Below are 17,665 nucleotides of genomic sequence, written 5' to 3' on the forward strand. Positions count from 1 at the left end.
AGCAAAACCTACAATAAAGAGGTAGTTTTAAGTTCTTTAACTGCAGCTTTGTGAACTGGAAGCTTGTCAGCTCTTCTGTTACCAGTTTTACTTCACTGGATTAGTAACTTAACTGGGATGCTTGGTGCTTTCCAAGAGCAATTAACAACTGTAAAGAAGAGAAGGCTGGTAAAATGAATGGAGGATATTGAAATGTAGTTCAAAATAAGCTTTTAAGAGAAAGATTTTCACATATTAATAGAAAAATGAGATAATTGAGAGAAAACATGATAACAAAAGGCAACAACTCCCAATTGCTAAACTTGACAGTGTTTCATAGTTTCCTCACATACTTTTGTAAGAGTTCATCTCCTTGCTGTGTGAGCACCGTGGCATTGATCAGCACTTCTTTTGCTGTTATTTTTCGTCAACATTTTACTTTACAACACGGCCAATTAAATTTGTTTCATTTATTATTACACAGTTGTATTGGCACACATTGCCTGAAGACTTGGGTATGGTTGGGACTTGTACAGTGGAAAGTGGCCAAAAACTTCAGTGTGGTTGAGTGGCAATACCCAAATGCTGAGTGGATAATTCTTAAGCTAAACCATGTGTAATTTTAACGAGTTTTTGTATTTCATAATTGTATTATATAATGCACATATGTTTTACCTTAAACTGTCCCATGAGGGTACTTAAATATGTATAACTCTTCAGGAATATATTGCAACCTGCAGCATTGTACGTCCTCCCTTTTCCTCCATGCATTGCAGGTGTTCTTCCCTGAAGTTGTAAATAGAGTTTTGTGCAGACTGAGCAGTAGCTGTGGGAGAGCTGATAGATTTGGCCAGCTTCTCCAGCTTCTTCTCTTCTGGTAATTGTGCTTTAAGAGTGTAAAGCTGCTTGAGAGGCAAGTGCTGAGTTCTGCAGTTGCACTCTGAATCCTATATAAATATCTGGTCCTCAGGCAAGTTGTTCTTTATCAGACTGTAGATGACAAGAATATTTGCAAAACCAGAGTCCAGTCAGACTGAATTAGATGGGCAGGGGTGGTTTGAAAATACAGAAAGAAAAGCTGGGTTCGTTTCATCCATTTCTCAGGTTTACCAGGGCTGAACACTAAGTGTATATATGGCTATGGAAAGTAGCTGTCCTTAATGATTGTTCTTTAAAAAATTTGTGACCTCCCCCAAGTAGTCCCCAAGTGCCGATCTCTGCTGACAGTTCAATGAACACAGGATTCCCATGGCTGGCAGCATGGCAGAAGCTTCATTCCAGCTCTGCAGGGTCCCCGAACCTGCCAGGCTTGCTTTGTCTGAATTTCTTTTAACCTGCCTGCAGCTTTGTTCTTGCTTGTTTGGCTGTTAAATTTTTCTCATGGCCAGGTGACTATTGTCTTAATTGGTTTACCTTGTTTCTCATTCTATAGTTGCTTGGTGTAGACATAGTTTTATATAACTACTAAAACTAAAGCAGGTTTACTGTGTAGAGCAACATACTTCTGATTCTAGTGCCATGTTGCAGAAGGATACAAGCAGGGGCCTTGAAAACTGGGGCATAGGATGTGGTGTAGAGAACCACAGACATGGGATGATTGGAGAAGGGGCACTTCTGAATAGTGGAGATCCCAGGAAGATAATCAGCTCATAAATATTATAACTGCTTTGTTCTTTCTTTTTCTTTTCTAATAGAGACTATTCTTTGATCACACAGTTATGATTTCAAGCATACCAACAATGAACCTGTCTTTACTTACGAAGTGGGTTTCTTTCTGCCTGTAATGAGACTGGCAGGATGTTTGTGTTTGACTCCTCTGCCGTGGCAGTGGGCAGCACTGCCCTACTGTCAGTGCCCACACTCCTGCAAGGGTAGTGCCAGAGTAATTTGCTGTGTGCTGCAGGCTGAAGAGAGCTTTAGCACAGGCAGGAGGTGTCCAGGCATGCAGGCTCCGGCAGAGAGTATGGAAATATGGCTTGGGAGAGAGCTGAGGAAACAAAAGCCGTGCTTCAGTAGGGAGGTGTTGGTTCCAGAAATATCTGATAGGATGAGTGACCTCAGAGAGATCTAAATCTTTCAGTGTTCAGTGTTCACAGCTGACCATGTTTCCTCTGCCTGAACTCCTGCTTCTTATGGGTTACGTAAGGGTGTGTTGTCACAACAGTCAGCAACTGTGACCTGGGACTTCTAAAAGTACAGCCAAGTTTGGAAGCAATGTGGATGGCAGCATCAGGACTATGTCAGCTGCACTGTCAGCAAGCTAGCAAAGCACATCTGGGGAAGGTGCCATGTGAACTTAGCAAGTCTATTCTTATCCGATACCCTCCTGTGAAATGCTTTTCTATTATTGCCTCTCGTGTTCTTTCCCTTACTGAGAGGTTGGAATGTGTTTGGAGTTTATTTGTATCAGGTCCAGCCCTTCCGCATGAAGTGCCTAACAAAGCACTCTTACTTCTCCTCCTCCTCCTCTTCCTCCTCCTAGATTCTTTGAGCTCCCCAAGCTGAAGAAGATGTTTAAGGGTGCAGGATCCATCAGGAGAAGCACTGTATTGATGCTGGCAGGAGCATCCTTGGCTTCATAGATTCTAACTGGCACAAGTCTCAGTGGTGTAATGGGAACAATCTTCTACCTTAACAAAGACTAAATTCAGCTCCTACTGGTTTCTCTAAGGACACTTCCTGTGAGCAGGTGCTGTTCAGTGAGGAACAGAGCACTTTGGTTCTGCTCAGAACAGCAGAAGCAAGATTTCTGTATTCCATTTAATAAGTGTTGTCTTCTCTGCTTTGCCATAGGGAAGTTCATGATGTTCACCATCATTCAGCTTTTTCAATAGCACTGTTAACTGTACGTAGAAATCCCATGAATGAAACTAGAGGAAAAACACAGGTCATGCTGAGTATGTCCAGTTCCTACCAGCTGCAGGAAGAGGTCCCCAGATAAGTTTGACACAGTGTCACCAGGAGATTCCATCACCCAGTGTTACAGATTTCTTTCCAAAGACAAACCAAAGGTATTTCAACCATAAGCGAATCTGAATTATGGGATCAAAGGTTTGGGTTGGAAGGGGCCTTTAAAGCCCATCTACTCCAACCCCATTGCCATCTTCAACTAGATCAGGTTACTCAGAACCCTCACCCTGAATGTTTCCAGGGATGAGGCATCTCCCATCAATCTGGGCAACTTGTTCCAGTGTTTCTCCATCTGCATTGTAAAAATCTTATTTGTATCTAATCTAAATTGACCCTGCTCCAGTTTAAAACTGTTACCTCTTGTACTAATGCAACAGGTCCTGCCAAAAAAGTTTGTCTCCACGCTGAAATAAACTTCCAGGCACTGTCCCTTTGGAACTGATTTTCTAAAGAGACAATTGACAACCCAAATATCCAAGTGATACTTTGTTCATCCAAGTTTTATTTTGCCATATGGTTTAGCAGCCCCTGTCTAGGCTGAAGGGTCAGTTTCTCCCAGCTGTAGGATTCACTGATTGCTTCAGCCAGGCTGAGTGAAGGAACTGTGCAAATGGAATTGGGGAAGGACCGAGTAGGTGATCTAGTGTTATCCATTTGTAAAGAGAGTGTGAAAAAGTCCCTTCCCACACCTTAAAATTATGGGCAGGCAGAGCTATGCTTTGGACTGAGGAACAGAGGCTTACTTGCTTGTCTATAGAACATAAGATCCTACTCATTGAGGAAGGAAAGGCAATTGGAGCTCTGAGTAACTGATCCTTTCAATACCAAGAGTAAGGGATTTTGTGGAAATCAGTTAGTATAAGCCGTTTATAAGTGGTTTGGTTTCCTTATTTGTAAGTGTTTGGCTGTCGCTTCCCTCAGTAGAAATTAATAGACAGGAATGGAAATAGATTTAATCTATTTTGTGTATTTCTCAGGATGTACCTGGCTATGATGAATCTCACATTCACACAGTTATCAATTAAGTTGACAAGAGGAACAAAGCGATCAATGCCAGCTGTGCACTCAGCCTGTTGTGAGCTGTAATTTATTCTTACAGCTCCAAACTGCACAGGGAAACGAGGAGAGATTGTATGTTCTTTTGCAGCAGCAAGGTAACAGTACAGAACCTCAAAGGCTAGCTACCACTGAAAGACTATGTTTACTGGTGAAACATTTGTTCACTGCCTTATACATCTCTGTGAATGAAGGAGGAAGCAAGTTTCATCAAATACTTCCTTTCTAGTGGAAACTCCTTGTTTGCCTTATACTCTGATGATGCTACAGCAGCAACAACTGACAGATCCAAGGTTGGCTGCTGCTCATAAGGAAGGAGCACTAATGTTTTTTTCCACCATCTAGATATCCTAACCCTCCCTTGGGGGCACATTCAGTACTGCCCACTGCAGTTAATGTAGTTATGATGGAGCAGGAAGGGCACACGATCCGGAGAAAGGGAAAAAAAAAGCCAGTGCAGTTATGTATCAGTCACATCATTGCAAGATATCCTTAAACAATAAGTTCAGCTACAGATGTGGAGATGAACTTATTAACTGTGAGTGTCCTCAGTTAGGTAAAAATAAAGAGAACCACAAAAATGTAGTCACTGTTCATAGGATCATAGAATGGTTTGGGTTGGAAGGGACCATAAAGATCGTCTAGTTCCAACCCCCTGCCCTGGACAGGGACACCTTCCACTAGACCACTAGCCCCATCCAGCCTGGCCTTGAACATTTCCAGAGATGGGGCATCCACAGCTTCCCTGGGCAACCTGTGCCAGTGCCTCACCACCCTCACAGTAAAGAATTTCTTCTACTCTAAACCCACACTCTTCCAGTGTGAAGCCATTGCCCCTTGTCCGATCACTGCAAGTCCCTGTAAACAGTCCCTCTCCAGCCTTTAGATACTGGAAGGCTGTAAACAAGGTCTCTCCAGAGCCTTCTCTATCCTAGGCTGAACAATCCCAGCTGTCTCAGTCTTGTCCTCATGGGAGAGACACTCCAGCCCTCTGATATCTTCATGGCCTCTTCTGGACTTGCTCCAACAGGCCCACATCCCTGTTAAGTTGGGGCCTCAGAACTGGAAGCAGCACTTCATGTGGAGCCTCACCAGAGCAGAGGGAGAGAATCACCTGTTCTGTGCCCCAGCATCAACTACTCCTGTCTCTTATCCGCAGGCTGGCAAGGTCAGTTTTGCACTCCATTTCTCAACAAAAGAGGTAAAGCATGGACTGTGGAAGTGCAATTTCCTCCTTATGTGCCTAAGGCTTGACTTGTGAAAAGCAATTGAACAGTAAATTATGAGGACAACATCCACAAGTACACAATTCTTTGTCTTCCATGAAGGCTTATTGTCGGGGATGCCAGTGAAAGCCTCTCTTCTTGGTGCCATATATCCCCCAAAACAACCTCCCACAGGAAGTAATTTCTGGTTCCCTTGTTTGAATTCAAGGCATCTGAGATGAGAACAACTCCTCTGTCCTGCTTCTCTAATTCTGTCCTTTTTAGTACCACATCTGTTCTATTCCCCATAAAACAAAGAGGATTTTACTCCCACAGCCTGGTGCAATTTATGGTTGTGAGAAAAACTGTAGTATATTTTACATAAGAGAAGAAATTGGTTAGTGTCAGTTCCCACAAGTGATTCAGTAAAATTCTAGCAATTTTATTCATTTTAAAGCATGTAAATGAGAATTACATCTAAAGGTCAAATGAAGCAAGAATTTATTTTTTTCCGTTTTATACAAATTGAATGGTTTTGTACAACTGGCCTTCCCATGCATTTCAGTTCCTTTTTGAAAGCAAAATCAGCTCCTGCTGGGAAACCTTCTTCAGGTCTTAGTTGAAGACAGAATTATCTCAAGCCCCATGTCAATAGTAACAATGTCCTCGAGCTCCTTCAGATGGAAAAAATATGAAAGAGATTGCCCAGACAAAAATAGGAACAAAAGCTGCCATGGGTTTGGAACAAGAGAAAGTGCCAAAAAGAGCAGGGAGGTCAGGTTTTGGTTACCCCCCAAAATCTTTATTTTCCAAAGTGCAGATAAAGGAGGGAGATGCATAGTGACTTTCAGAGGGATGGACATGCACTCCACTGAGAACATGCTTCTGCATTTCTCCATATAAGCAGCTGTTTTCCCTGATTATCAAGAATGACCAGTATTGCTTTGGGAATCAGTAGGAGGGTCACTTTTTTTTTTTTTTTTAAAGGAAAAGAAAGCTAATCAGTGTAAAAAGCATTCACCAGTCTTGCAGAATAGATTCTGAAATGCAGAGATGCCTTTGGTGTCTAATATTATAAAAGTAATTATCAGAACAAGACAAATGGACAGGCCGAGTGCTACATTTTTTCTGTCAAAATGTGTGCTGTTGAACACTGCTATGGACAAAATTTGCAGGTAGCTTGGCAAATAATGGTTTTTGCAACTGTACATCCAAAACATTGGGTCCTCAAAGTTGGCAGATCTCTCAGAAAATTTTAAGCAGAAAATTATTGTTCCTGCTTCCCCTGCTTCCCACTTCTCCCCACATCCAGATTTGCTTCCATCCAGGGCTGTTCATAAAGCTACAGTTCTGTCAGTACCAGAGAGGCAGCAATTCCTAGCTCAGGAGTTCTCTGACACACAGAGCTCTGCTCACCTGCCATGCAGTTTGGGATGCTGGAGACTCAGGTGGAGCAGGCACTCAGGGAGACAGGACCACTGCAGTAGCCTGATAACTCTGCATGCCAGACTCTGCTGTGGGAGTTTTCAAAGCCATCATCTTATGCCACTTCCTTCAGTGTTCCTGCTGCTGCCTGCACAGTGAAGGCTGCAATGGAAATCTGCCTCTTCACTTCTTCCCAGGCTTCATGTTGATCAGCTTTGCTTTCGATATCAAACATGGCATCATAGATTCCTGGGAAGGATTCTCCTGCATATTTGTTGTGGCTGCTTGGAGCAAAGATAACATGTCTGTGGGGAAAGAAGGAAAATGCAATTATACTAAACAAAAGAAACTATTACTGGGGTGTGTGTTCATTGTATGTGTGCTATATAGAGCAGCTGTGAATCCCAGGAAGATCAGAACTTACTAAATACACAGGAAACTGGTATTTAAAAGGACAGGAGCAGTCCCAAGAGCAAAATCTATTGGAAAGGGCACAGATTTAGGTCAGGTGGCCTTCTCCTTGGGAAGAAATGACGCATTTGTCTAATTAGGAACAAAACCATGTTACATTTTTTGAAAATGGGAGCTCAACAAACTTGTCAAAGTAATTTGGCAATCTGGAACAGGGAATAAAACTAGTTATAGGTGTGTTGTGAGAAATGGAACAGAAACCTCAAAAACAACTAAGTAGTGCATGATGATCAGCAGATTACTTACCTGGGAAGGGAATTTAAAAGGAGAGGAAAAAAATCTGTGGGTGAATTCTTGAGAAAAGCATCAATTCTTCAGAAAAGAAGTGATCATATTGGATCAGAAAGGCACAAATATCAATCTTATTTTTTGGTGTGGGGTTTTTTCCTAAATAATGAATAGCTACAGATCTCCTCAACTCGATTTTAACTATGAAGTATCGAAGCACATTCACAGCATGTGAAAGAGTCCTCCCAAATGAAAAGAAACATTAAAATTACATTAATAAATGCAAACAAGTAAGAAATAATAATTTAAAAATCCCATACAGCTCTAAATAATACCTAACACCCAATAAGAACTCCAGAAAGAAATTATTTCATTCTTCCCAAAGTGTGAATGACAGTTTATCCTAGGAGGATGGAAGTGTGATTCTCAGTTCTACCTGAAGAACTGAGAACGAGAACTTCTGGCATGGTGTGAAAGCCATGCATCAGTGAGTCAGATATATCCAGTCATTGGGAAAAGGGGGATACTGAGAGCAAAGTGAGGTGGTCACATGCCTGACACTGAAAGCTGGGTTCTCGTCAGGTATTCCTAATAAAAGCACTGGGTTTCTAGAAAGGATATAGTAGTTAGTGGTTTAAGCTTTTTGGAGCACCTGTAGAAGCAGCCAAAGCTGCGACAGATGGGGCTCTGCAGCACAGCTCACGGGCCTTTGTCCTGTGTCGAAAGGTCTCTCCCTCTCCAAACTCTCCCCAAGCTCTCCCTTCTTGGCTTCTCTCTTCAACTGACCCTCACTACACATCTGTTCTCATTGTTGTCTCCCTTCTACTCTACCCTCTTTTCACATTTCTTTTCAATACAGTTCACTTTCCACTCAGTCCTCACTTTGCAGATGTTCGTTCACAAGAGCACGTTGTAACAGCAGTAGTACTGAACACCTACAAGTAAAAGGCAGAGTATGATGGTGTTGTGCTAATATAGAGAGAGCAAAAAGAGAGGAATTTGGTTCCATGAGACTGATGTAGCCAAGGAGTTCTCCTTAAGGTTTATAAACAAAGTCCACTACTCACTGGATTGTACCTAAAGCAATGTGCTGAACTGTAACTCCTGTGAGACCTATACAGCAATTCAGCTGACCAGTCAGCTGCAAAAATACAGTGCCTTAGACAGCAGGTCAAGAAACTTTTAGCCTCACCTGTAAAACTTCCTTCCTGGCAAGCCCAGAGGATCAGTGAAAGCTCTTTCTATCAACATCAGCTGATCGTTCATGATGCGCACTGCAAGTGAACTGCAGGAGAGGGAGGTGGAGAAATGTCACACAGTGGGGAAACATGTTTCATTTAAAACACTTTTCTTCTCTTTTTTTTTTGGCAGGAAAAGAAAAAAAAAAGACAAATGCGGTCTACAGTTCACAAAAAACCATGAGGTTTTGCAAATGGAGATACTGAATCCATGTTATATTAATGCATTGGTATTTTTGTGTTAGAAAACTCAACAAGATTTCACACTATGCAAAATAAAATGGGAAACTTCCTGAGAGTGTCAGATACTTGCTTAGTATTAAATGGCACTGGAAATATGCCACCTAAGAGAGGGGAGTAGAAGGCTGAGATATACATCAAGATGAAGATAGTTAAATTTTGGTGTCCACCCATAAGCCAAATGTCCATAGTCCTGTTCTAATCTATACAGTACCATAGTAAGGATGAGATTCAGCTGCCTAAACACAACTGGTACCATATGTGGCCTCCAGTCACTGCACTCAGAGGGTACAGTAGTCCTGCAGGGCCCTTAGGCTTGAAAGCTTGAAAGCATCTCAGATACTCTGAAGCATCATCCTCTCCTTGAAGTGTGCTGAAAGTACAAATTCTGGCATCACCTACAGCACTCAATCGTAGGTGTCTAAATAGAGATCTCAGTCCAAGTCTAACTTTCATTGCTACCTGCCTTTCCATGCATTACAGTAATTTTAATGACAACCTGATACTAGTAATAAGCTCTACAGCTCATACTATCAATCACAGGAAACATTCTTATAGCTGCTAATTCATCTTAGCAGACACTGCCTAACTCAGAGTTCAAGGGCTCTGTTCTACACTAATCAGAGACAATCCTTGTATAATAGAAGACATAAAGAACTTCCACTCTGGGTACCTAATGTAAATATATAGATGTATATAAATATACATCTATATATGTATATATGTATATATACATATATTTATGTATATAAATAGATGTAAATATATACATTATACATATATAACTTTTTTTTCAGACTTACTCTTTCTTGTCAACTTGTTCAAGTCTCCTGTGAAATTCAGCAGCAGCCTTTGAGAAGTTCACCACAGCAGAAAAAAGAGGATCTAGGAATGGAAGGACTACATTAACAACTTCACAGTATCTACTAAGCCAAATATACCTTTCAGTAGCCCAGTGGGAGAAGATCTACGTCTGTCTTGCTGATATAATATCATTAATTTTCTTGTCTTTATATAATTGTCTTTATATAATTGAGGTTTCCCTAATTCAGACTTTAAAGAGCTGCACTACTAGCAAGTACCCTTTGCAATGAAACCAACAGTAAAGCAGAATGCTTGGTAAAGCTTTCACAACCATACATCTTCCCTCTGCCTTGCAAGGAAAAAATTGGCTGTCATTGCAAACTGAGAGCTCTGCAGTTTCCTGTTGAACAAATGCCCTGCAGTGTTCAGGTATAAAAAGCCTGACTTCCATCAAGAATACCAGCTGTTCCAGAGGGCTGTGGAAGAACAGCAGGATTTCACTCTAGGAGAAAGATGTCCTATTCACAGCACAACAGGAGAGTGTGATAACGTGCATTGAGCAGTGTTAGGTGAGGCACAAAAGGCACAGCTGTCGTGGCACACAGTGGCAGACACGGTGGATTAAAGCAGCCGAGTCCTGAGCTTTCTGCACGCTGGAGTTGCAGCACAGGAGGTGTCGCTGCCATGGCCCTCCGTGCTGTCCCGCCGCGCTGCCACTCAGACCCCAGGGGTTTGCCTGGCTGTGTGCAGTCAGGCTGGCAGGAATGGCTGCTGCTTCTTCCTGCCCTCTCCCTGCCAGTACGTCCAAGACATGTGGAATAACTTAGTTATTAGCAGCAGGCCTTCCTTTTAATGGCAGTAGCAGCTGTGATGATGTTCTTGCGGAAGGCTCTATTTAACACAGACCTGGGAAAAGTGTCGACTTATGCAAGTAATTTTTGTAGAATAAGTAACAGGTGGATGTTATGAGGCTAAACTTCTGGCCCCACCAAAACTCAACTCAATTAGAAAGAAGGAAAGTTTAAGACTTGTAAATTTTGCCCACAGGTTTCAGAAAACTTCAGCTAAACCAGAGTATCCTCTCTTCGATTGCACAGGAAGATAGGACATACGATTAGATCATCTCCTAAATCCAGTCCTCCGTTGGCAACTGTTACCCCTTCACTGTTTATACATTTATCACCCAATTTCACATGACAGGCTTTCTGTTCCCAGGACTCCTATTGAAAGCTGTTCCTCAGTCTCATTTGCTCTTCTATTTCTAGCAAACTTATTTATTCATCACGAGCCTACACTTGCTTCTTCTTGTCTTGATACTGTTGTTTAGTTGATGCAATTGGAGGCACAGATTTTGTGTATTCAAGTTGTTTATGGACTGCAGCACAGAGGGACACATCACCTTGTGAGGGTGAGAATTCACACTTGTCCACAACCCTGTGGCAAGAGCTCTAAGTTTCCCAGGGGCAGAGTTCTGCCCTGCTGACACCATGGCTATATCACAGCAACAGATTATATTTCAGAAGCAGTAGGAGGGGATTTAAGAGAGAAAAAAAAAAAAGAAGATCATCTGAAAATATGTAAGAAACTTTCTGTTTGTGTTTGCTAGTTATTCGGTGTTGTCAATGCTGGCTATTTTAGAAAACATCACATTTCTTTTTTCCCCAATTGAAAACATTATTTCCTGATAGCATATGGCTACAAGCACATATTTTATGAAAAAAAGGTTTCCAGCCTTCATTGTTGCAGAGGAACAGCTAAAATATGAATCTAAATGCAAATAAGAACCTTAATCTATTATTTTAAAGGACAATTATATGATTTATTCAGACTTAATTAACAATTTTCTGATATTCAGTGTTGTCAATAAGCAATTCTATGAAAATGCTGAGTGAAATAAACTTTAAGTTTCACAGTATTGTAAAAACCACCTATGTTGTTTAATGTACTCTGGTGCAATAGAATAAATAAATTAGAAATTATAGGTTCGTTCAAGAAATAATTTAAAATCCATCAGGCATCAGAGAAGAGCCATGAAAATAATGAAAAGACTGAAAAACATGCCTTGTAAAAAAATGGTCAGAATGACACATTTATAAAGTTGTTAAAGAGAAGTTTCAGTGTTATCTGGGTGAAAAGAAAAGCGAAAAGATCCAAAAAAAGCAATCAAAAAGATTGCTTCTAGATTCTAGGAACAAGAATAGATGCATTGGTCTGGAAGTAGTTTGTGCAACTTCTAATCTGAAAATAGATAGAAACTCAAACAATGAAAATAAATTATTTCACAGAAATTTTGATAGATATTCCACTACTGCAAAATAATTAGATTTGATCTTACAAGACATGATGCAGTGAACACTAGAACATACTGAAATAATTCCTTGTGTTTTGCAGAATCTCAGACCAGATGATCCATCCCACAAGGCTTCCTCTGTCTCAACTGGCCTTTTTACAAAAAAGGGTGTCTTTTTAAAATAGTCAAGAATTTTGCACCTAAACCATTACATGAAGTTTCAAATGTAATTTTTAATTTCCCCCGAATGTGGGTTCAATTTGAGTTACTTACAATGTTTCACACACCCCAAATGAGGACTGCATCTCCAAAAGCCAGTTTTTGTCTCTAAATCATGGGTTTGTCAGATAGCCAGTGAATTAGGACTGACTGAAAAATCTCCTTGGTGCAGAAACACAAGGAGCGATCGAGGCAAGAAGGAAAAAAGAAGAAAAAAAGGGGAGACAGAAAATGACTGTGGAAGCTATCCCAGCCTGGCTACACTCTGCTGTTTTAGACCTGTTTTATGTGCTCCAGACCAATGTGCTCAAGTGCCCAGCAAATGTATGAATGGATGTACTAATGCAGGAGAGCTGGAGAAGTGCTCCTGTGGCCTAAAAATGGCAACCAGGCACCGAGGGGGATGGTGAAGCTCCCTGGGGTCAGATGAAGTCTTTGGCTGAAGAGGAATGGACACCCGTGTCCCTCAAGTTCCAAGCAGTTGCCATAAGCACTTGACTTGTCTTCTTTTTCAAGCAAGGAAGGGAGAAGCAGGCTGAGATACCTCTTTGTCCTACATTTGAGGTCCTTGACTGCCCATGAGCACTCTAATAATGCCTGTCATTAATAATATGCATGAAAGTTGTTATAACTCTCTCATCAAGACAGTGTGTCAAACCTATGTTGTGTTTAGGAAGAAAACTAGAGGCTCTTTACTGTGATGGCAAAATTCAAACAGGAAAGAAAGGAATAAATTTGCAGAGCTGTGACAGATGTAACATGTCCCTGCACGATTCTAATTAATGCACCTAAGAAATAATCTTGTGGCTGTAACTCACCAAATGATACTTTGTAAAGTTTCAGCTGTTCTTCATGCTTCTTGGCCAATTTATAAATTCTGTTGCTATATCCTTTTAAGGCTTCTCCATAGTCTCTACAGTCAAATGGAATGACCTGGGAACCTGCCAGTTCATAAACCAGTTTGCCTCGTAGCTGGGCAATTGTTAACTGTTTCTTGAAGGTGGGGTCGTAAAATTTTTCCACTAGCTCAAATGTCTCATAAACAGTGTGATAAACAGGATAGTTGCTGAATTTGTCTGCTTTCTGGAAAAGAGCAAGAAAATTCGTCAGTGCTCTGTATTCTGACTGCAGTTAGGAGATGTATTGATCACTTTACGACTCTGATGTTTCGTTATGGTTTCCAAATCAAAAAAGCTATTTGCTACAAAACACAATTTACTATCCTTCATTTTTGTGTCTTCCTATTAAAAAATTAAACCAACCTCAATCCGTGGACTGTTGCACAGGATTAAGTGAGCAGGCTTCCTTCTCTCTACCTACACAGACCAGCCTTCAGTTCCATTGCACAGATTGCCTTCTCCAAGAGACAAAACAGTTTGGAGTTTGGGTAGCAAAAGTCCTCAATCACAGCCTTTTTTTTTCCTTGTGTAGCTCTTTCTGAACACAACTATGGAAGATTTGTATATTAAGAGGACTATTAATAGCATGGTGGAACAAACTATCCACCTTCAGTCAGACTCCATAAATACCTTTCCGTAAACTTGACATCCTATAGGATATACATATCACTGTAACATGTTTTATTCTCCAAACATTTAGGTTTCTTGCTAAATTAAGAAATGTCACTGATATACAAACCATTCAAAGATGCTTTGAAGCTTTTTAATTAATTATGAATAAATGCTTTTAACAGGATGACTGCTCAGCACTATCAAACTTCTTCAAGCAATCTGTCAGACTTACCCTGTTCTTGGTGTAACGAGCTCTGCCTGATGCAATTCCCAGTCGCTGGAAGTAAGCTTCAAAATCACTGCCCGACCCCAGTTTATTTATTCTGCATGTTGAAAAGACAACATCTTAGTGAGAGCACTTACTGAACAGTACGGTACTAATTTATGCAAAATGCAGATTTTTCAGAGAAATTGAGGTCAGTTCTTCTGAAGGGCACATCAGGGACACTAGTAAGATCAAAGACTAGATGCGTGGCAAGCTTAATTACTTAACTGATTTTATTCCAACTCTCTGATTCAGTATCCAATATTGCTAGGAAGATCTTTTAATTGTAGCAATCCTAATTATGGCAGCGATGACATTAAAAATACAAACAAACACTTTATGCACAGGAGCCATAAAACTGTACCAGACATGTCTCTGCCGTCTTAAAACATCAATCGTCTATTTCCAAACTAATACGAATTGGGCAGCAGTGTGTGTAAAGACAGATGTGTTTGTGTACTTGGCACATTCCACCGCAGAATCCAAGACCGATAAATAATTCCCGCTGCGGAAGGCACGGTCGGCACCCGGCACCTGCGGGCCACTGCTGCCATCTGGTGGGAAGGTGCGGCGTGGCAGGGGGAGGAAAACTGCAGTAGACAGACGTAATACCCTAAGTATTTTCAAATATTTACGTTTGATGTTCAGTTTTTGGTGTACATGTCTGGCCTGGCGAATAATAAATGTTTCTCAGCTAAAAAAAAAAAAGTTTCTTCTGTTCAGCTCAAGTTAGTATACATAGTTAGTATACATTTCTGCAAGGAGCTGTTTGCATCAATCAAGAAAGATTGGGTCTGGTAGCTTTTTCAAAAGGAAGACATCTCGGTGAGTCTAATGAATCCAGAAACTCAGCAGGGCCAGAAACCTGCAGAGCATTTTGGTCAGATCACAAAAAGGGGCGGTTCTGTTTACCTTACATCAGTAATGCCACACTGTGAATAAGATTTAGCCTTTCTGAGTCATAGGTTGAAAGAGTGGAGTTTTAATACCTTCAAATATGAAGTCTTAATACACTCATACATAGATTTGTAATATAATACATTTACACCCATTGTATAAACAAGGAATAATTATCACAAGTTTTTTAATTACTGCTTTTTAATTACTGCTCTAGGCAGCTTTTTTCAACTGAGCATTTGATTATCCTAATAATTTTGATTTTATCTTGTCTAGTAGGTGACTAAACTATGTTTTTAACTCTTCCCCCCCCCCCCCCCCGCTTTTTTTTGATTGCTTTCCACATTGCATTTCTACTAATAAAAAGGCCTTTTTAAAGTATGAGGTTTCATTTTACTGCAGGAATAATGTCACCATCATTAAATGAAAATAATAAAATTTTATTTTATTTTACTATAAAAGATCTTGCTAGAGAGTCACCTTGTGCTAAAAGGTTTTGTGTTGCTGCCAAAGTAGCACACCTCGAAAAATTCTGGTGAGTAGCCATGCCACGATATGATTAAAATACTGGGGGAAAAAACCCAAACATATTAAGAGCTTACCTGGGATAGGTATTATTTTCAGTCGTGGGATCTTTCTCAAGCCAGCTCTCATAAAGAGACTTATTTTCATAACCCTCATCAGGGCTTAAAATCTGGAGAGGGAAATATTAGATCTCACTGGAAGTACCTCTAGCTCGATTCGTTATCAAAGGAGATCTTCACAGCTCCCTGCATCGTTCTTAACCAGCAGCGTTGCTGCATGCAGGGAAGTGAATATTGGCGCCTCTTTCACACATTTTTGCATTCCCAACAAGGAAAGCATGTCACAGGCACTTAGAACCAACTTCAGACAGTAGGAAAGAACAGGTTAAAAACTTTAGGATGCTACCTGGAGCTCATCTACTACAGGGGGAATGTGCGTGTACACACACAACAGCATATAAAATACTATGGGACTTCTCCAGAAACTAGGGTGTCCCAGCTGCTTTCCTTTCAGCAGGCACGGGGAGATGACAACCACAAGCCTGTTTGGCCTGCACAGCAGCAATATTCTATCAACACAGCTAAACCTAAAACTTGACTGCTTTTTCTGTAGGAAAGGTACAAAAGAACTGTACTGGAAGGAAGGGTCCAAACCAGGCATATTACAGCTGTGCCAAGGGGACTCAACCAAGCCTGGAGAATCATTGTGCAAGACACTGTATGTACAAATGTAGGTCTCACCCTTACCTTAAAAAAAAACCCAAAATCTCTGTAACCAGGATGGAAAAGGTAAGTATTAGTGCTGTCATCATGCTGCCAACAAAACTATGAAAGAGTATAAAATAAGTTGACCAAAGCTCTTAGAAAATCTGTGGCAGAGTGAAAATAAATCAAGACTCCAGCCCTGGTCTCCACCTACACTTAAAGAACCTTTAATAGACATTGTCCTTTAAAATTATTTAAATTTAAATTTAAATATAAACCTATAAGATTAGTTATTATGTGCAGAGGAATGTATTTTTTTCCCCCCAAAATAAAAAGCATAAATATTCATGGATAGATACACAGTCCCACCATATTGTTGGGACTTAAATTCGACACCGAAAAACATACAGAGTCCAAATTGAAATTCCAAAGAGTTCTGACCTCTGAGATTCTGTCAGCAGCTAGCAGGAAAATAACAATTTTGTGAAATAACTGCTTGGCTGCTGTCATTTTCAGGGTACTTTGGTCAAATCCTAGGGCTAAAGTGAAAATGGCAAATTAATAAGAGCAAGCTGAACTCTGACATATGGGAGCAAAAGCACTCTATGCTCTGGCAAAGATGTTATTCCGACAGCTCTGGTCATGTAAAAAAAGCATTGGTCAGCTTTTTCATACACCACTGAGAGCATAGTAAAACATAATATTTACCCTGACTTAGATCCCAATCTAGGCTCAGCATAAGCTTCCTGCTAACTCAAGGGAAGATGCAGAGTTCTTTAAGTATAAATGCAAAAGGAGAAGTGATAATCACAGGGGAATTGGAATTGAGCTATTGCAGACACTCTCTGGTGCTGACCAAATGTCTAAACCCTGGCAGTAAAGCAGGGCCAAAAAGACAGTCAATAGGTGAATGTCCCATCTGTATGCTGGGGACCACACTTAAATGAGAGCTCCCTGAAAGGAAACACTTCACGTGCACACTGCACTTCTTTCTGGTGAGAACTGGCTCACTAAAAAACAAGAAGAGCAAAGAGATCTTTGGATGTTGGATAACTGGATGTTGGACTCCTTAATAGGAACAGAAATAACTTTCCTTTGGACATGCATAATCAGGGGTCAGGATGCCAGGTTTTCTATTGTTTACATCATGCTTCCACTGTTAAAAGCTAAAATGACAGTGAATATGGCATTAATTTTTTTAAAGTCAGTCTCAAGTACTTTGCATGGTACTTTAATGGCAGTTTTCTACTCTAACCAGCAATAGTTGAATAGTTGACTTAAGATCAAGAGCAAGTTACTATTTTTAGCCCAGAGCATTTTTTTTAAACTTTGTTTATCTTTCACAGGAAAATGTCTTCCTGAGTTAGTGGCTTACTACAGACAGAAAGTAAATTATTTTATCAAGGGCCCTGCAGCACTAAGGACATGAAAATTTTTATAGTCAGAAGAGAATTCTCTTCAGTGTGCCAAGTGTCAGAGCTAATATTTGAACAGCACAGCTTCTTCCCTCTGCAAGGATGAAAGATTAAGATAGAAAGAACTGATTGGAAAATAAAAGAAAGGAAAAAGGAAAAAGGAAAGGAAAATTGGGAGGGGAGAGGGGAGAGGGGAAAGTAAATTATTTTATCAAGGGCCCTGCAGCAAGGGCCCTAGGAAAGGAAAGGAAAGGAAAGGAAAGGAAAGGAAAGGAAAGGAAAG

General features: G+C 40.6%; 1 protein-coding gene and 1 long non-coding RNA gene across 6 annotated transcripts in view; both read right to left on the reverse strand.

Moving 5' to 3' along the window:
* LOC121662649 overlaps positions 1-17,665 on the reverse strand; it is a 787,841-nt gene that overhangs the window by 170,559 nt on the left and 599,617 nt on the right. The window lies entirely within an intron of this gene.
* Positions 5,572-17,665, reverse strand: part of LOC121662644 (N-acetylated-alpha-linked acidic dipeptidase 2-like) — a 31,761-nt gene continuing 19,667 nt past the window's right edge. For 4 of the 5 annotated variants that reach the window (XM_042024022.1, XM_042024023.1, XM_042024025.1 and 1 more), the window contains 7 exons: positions 15,341-15,432; positions 13,809-13,899; positions 12,884-13,148; positions 9,556-9,637; positions 9,009-9,125; positions 8,467-8,559; positions 5,572-6,880 (listed from right to left, as the gene is read on the reverse strand). In XM_042024022.1, coding sequence (XP_041879956.1) covers positions 6,691-6,880; positions 8,467-8,559; positions 9,009-9,125; positions 9,556-9,637; positions 12,884-13,148; positions 13,809-13,899; positions 15,341-15,432 — 930 coding nt within the window. In that variant the 3' untranslated portion in view covers positions 5,572-6,690. The remainder of the gene's footprint in view (positions 6,881-8,466; positions 8,560-9,008; positions 9,126-9,555; positions 9,638-12,883; positions 13,149-13,808; positions 13,900-15,340; positions 15,433-17,665) is intronic. The other variant, XM_042024024.1, reaches the window with a different exon arrangement.

Source organism: Corvus kubaryi, unplaced genomic scaffold (assembly GCF_017639235.1).
Source record: "Corvus kubaryi isolate FWS band 111438036 unplaced genomic scaffold, C.kubaryi_AGA036_p1.0 37260, whole genome shotgun sequence".
Classification (NCBI taxonomy): Eukaryota; Metazoa; Chordata; class Aves; order Passeriformes; family Corvidae; genus Corvus; species Corvus kubaryi.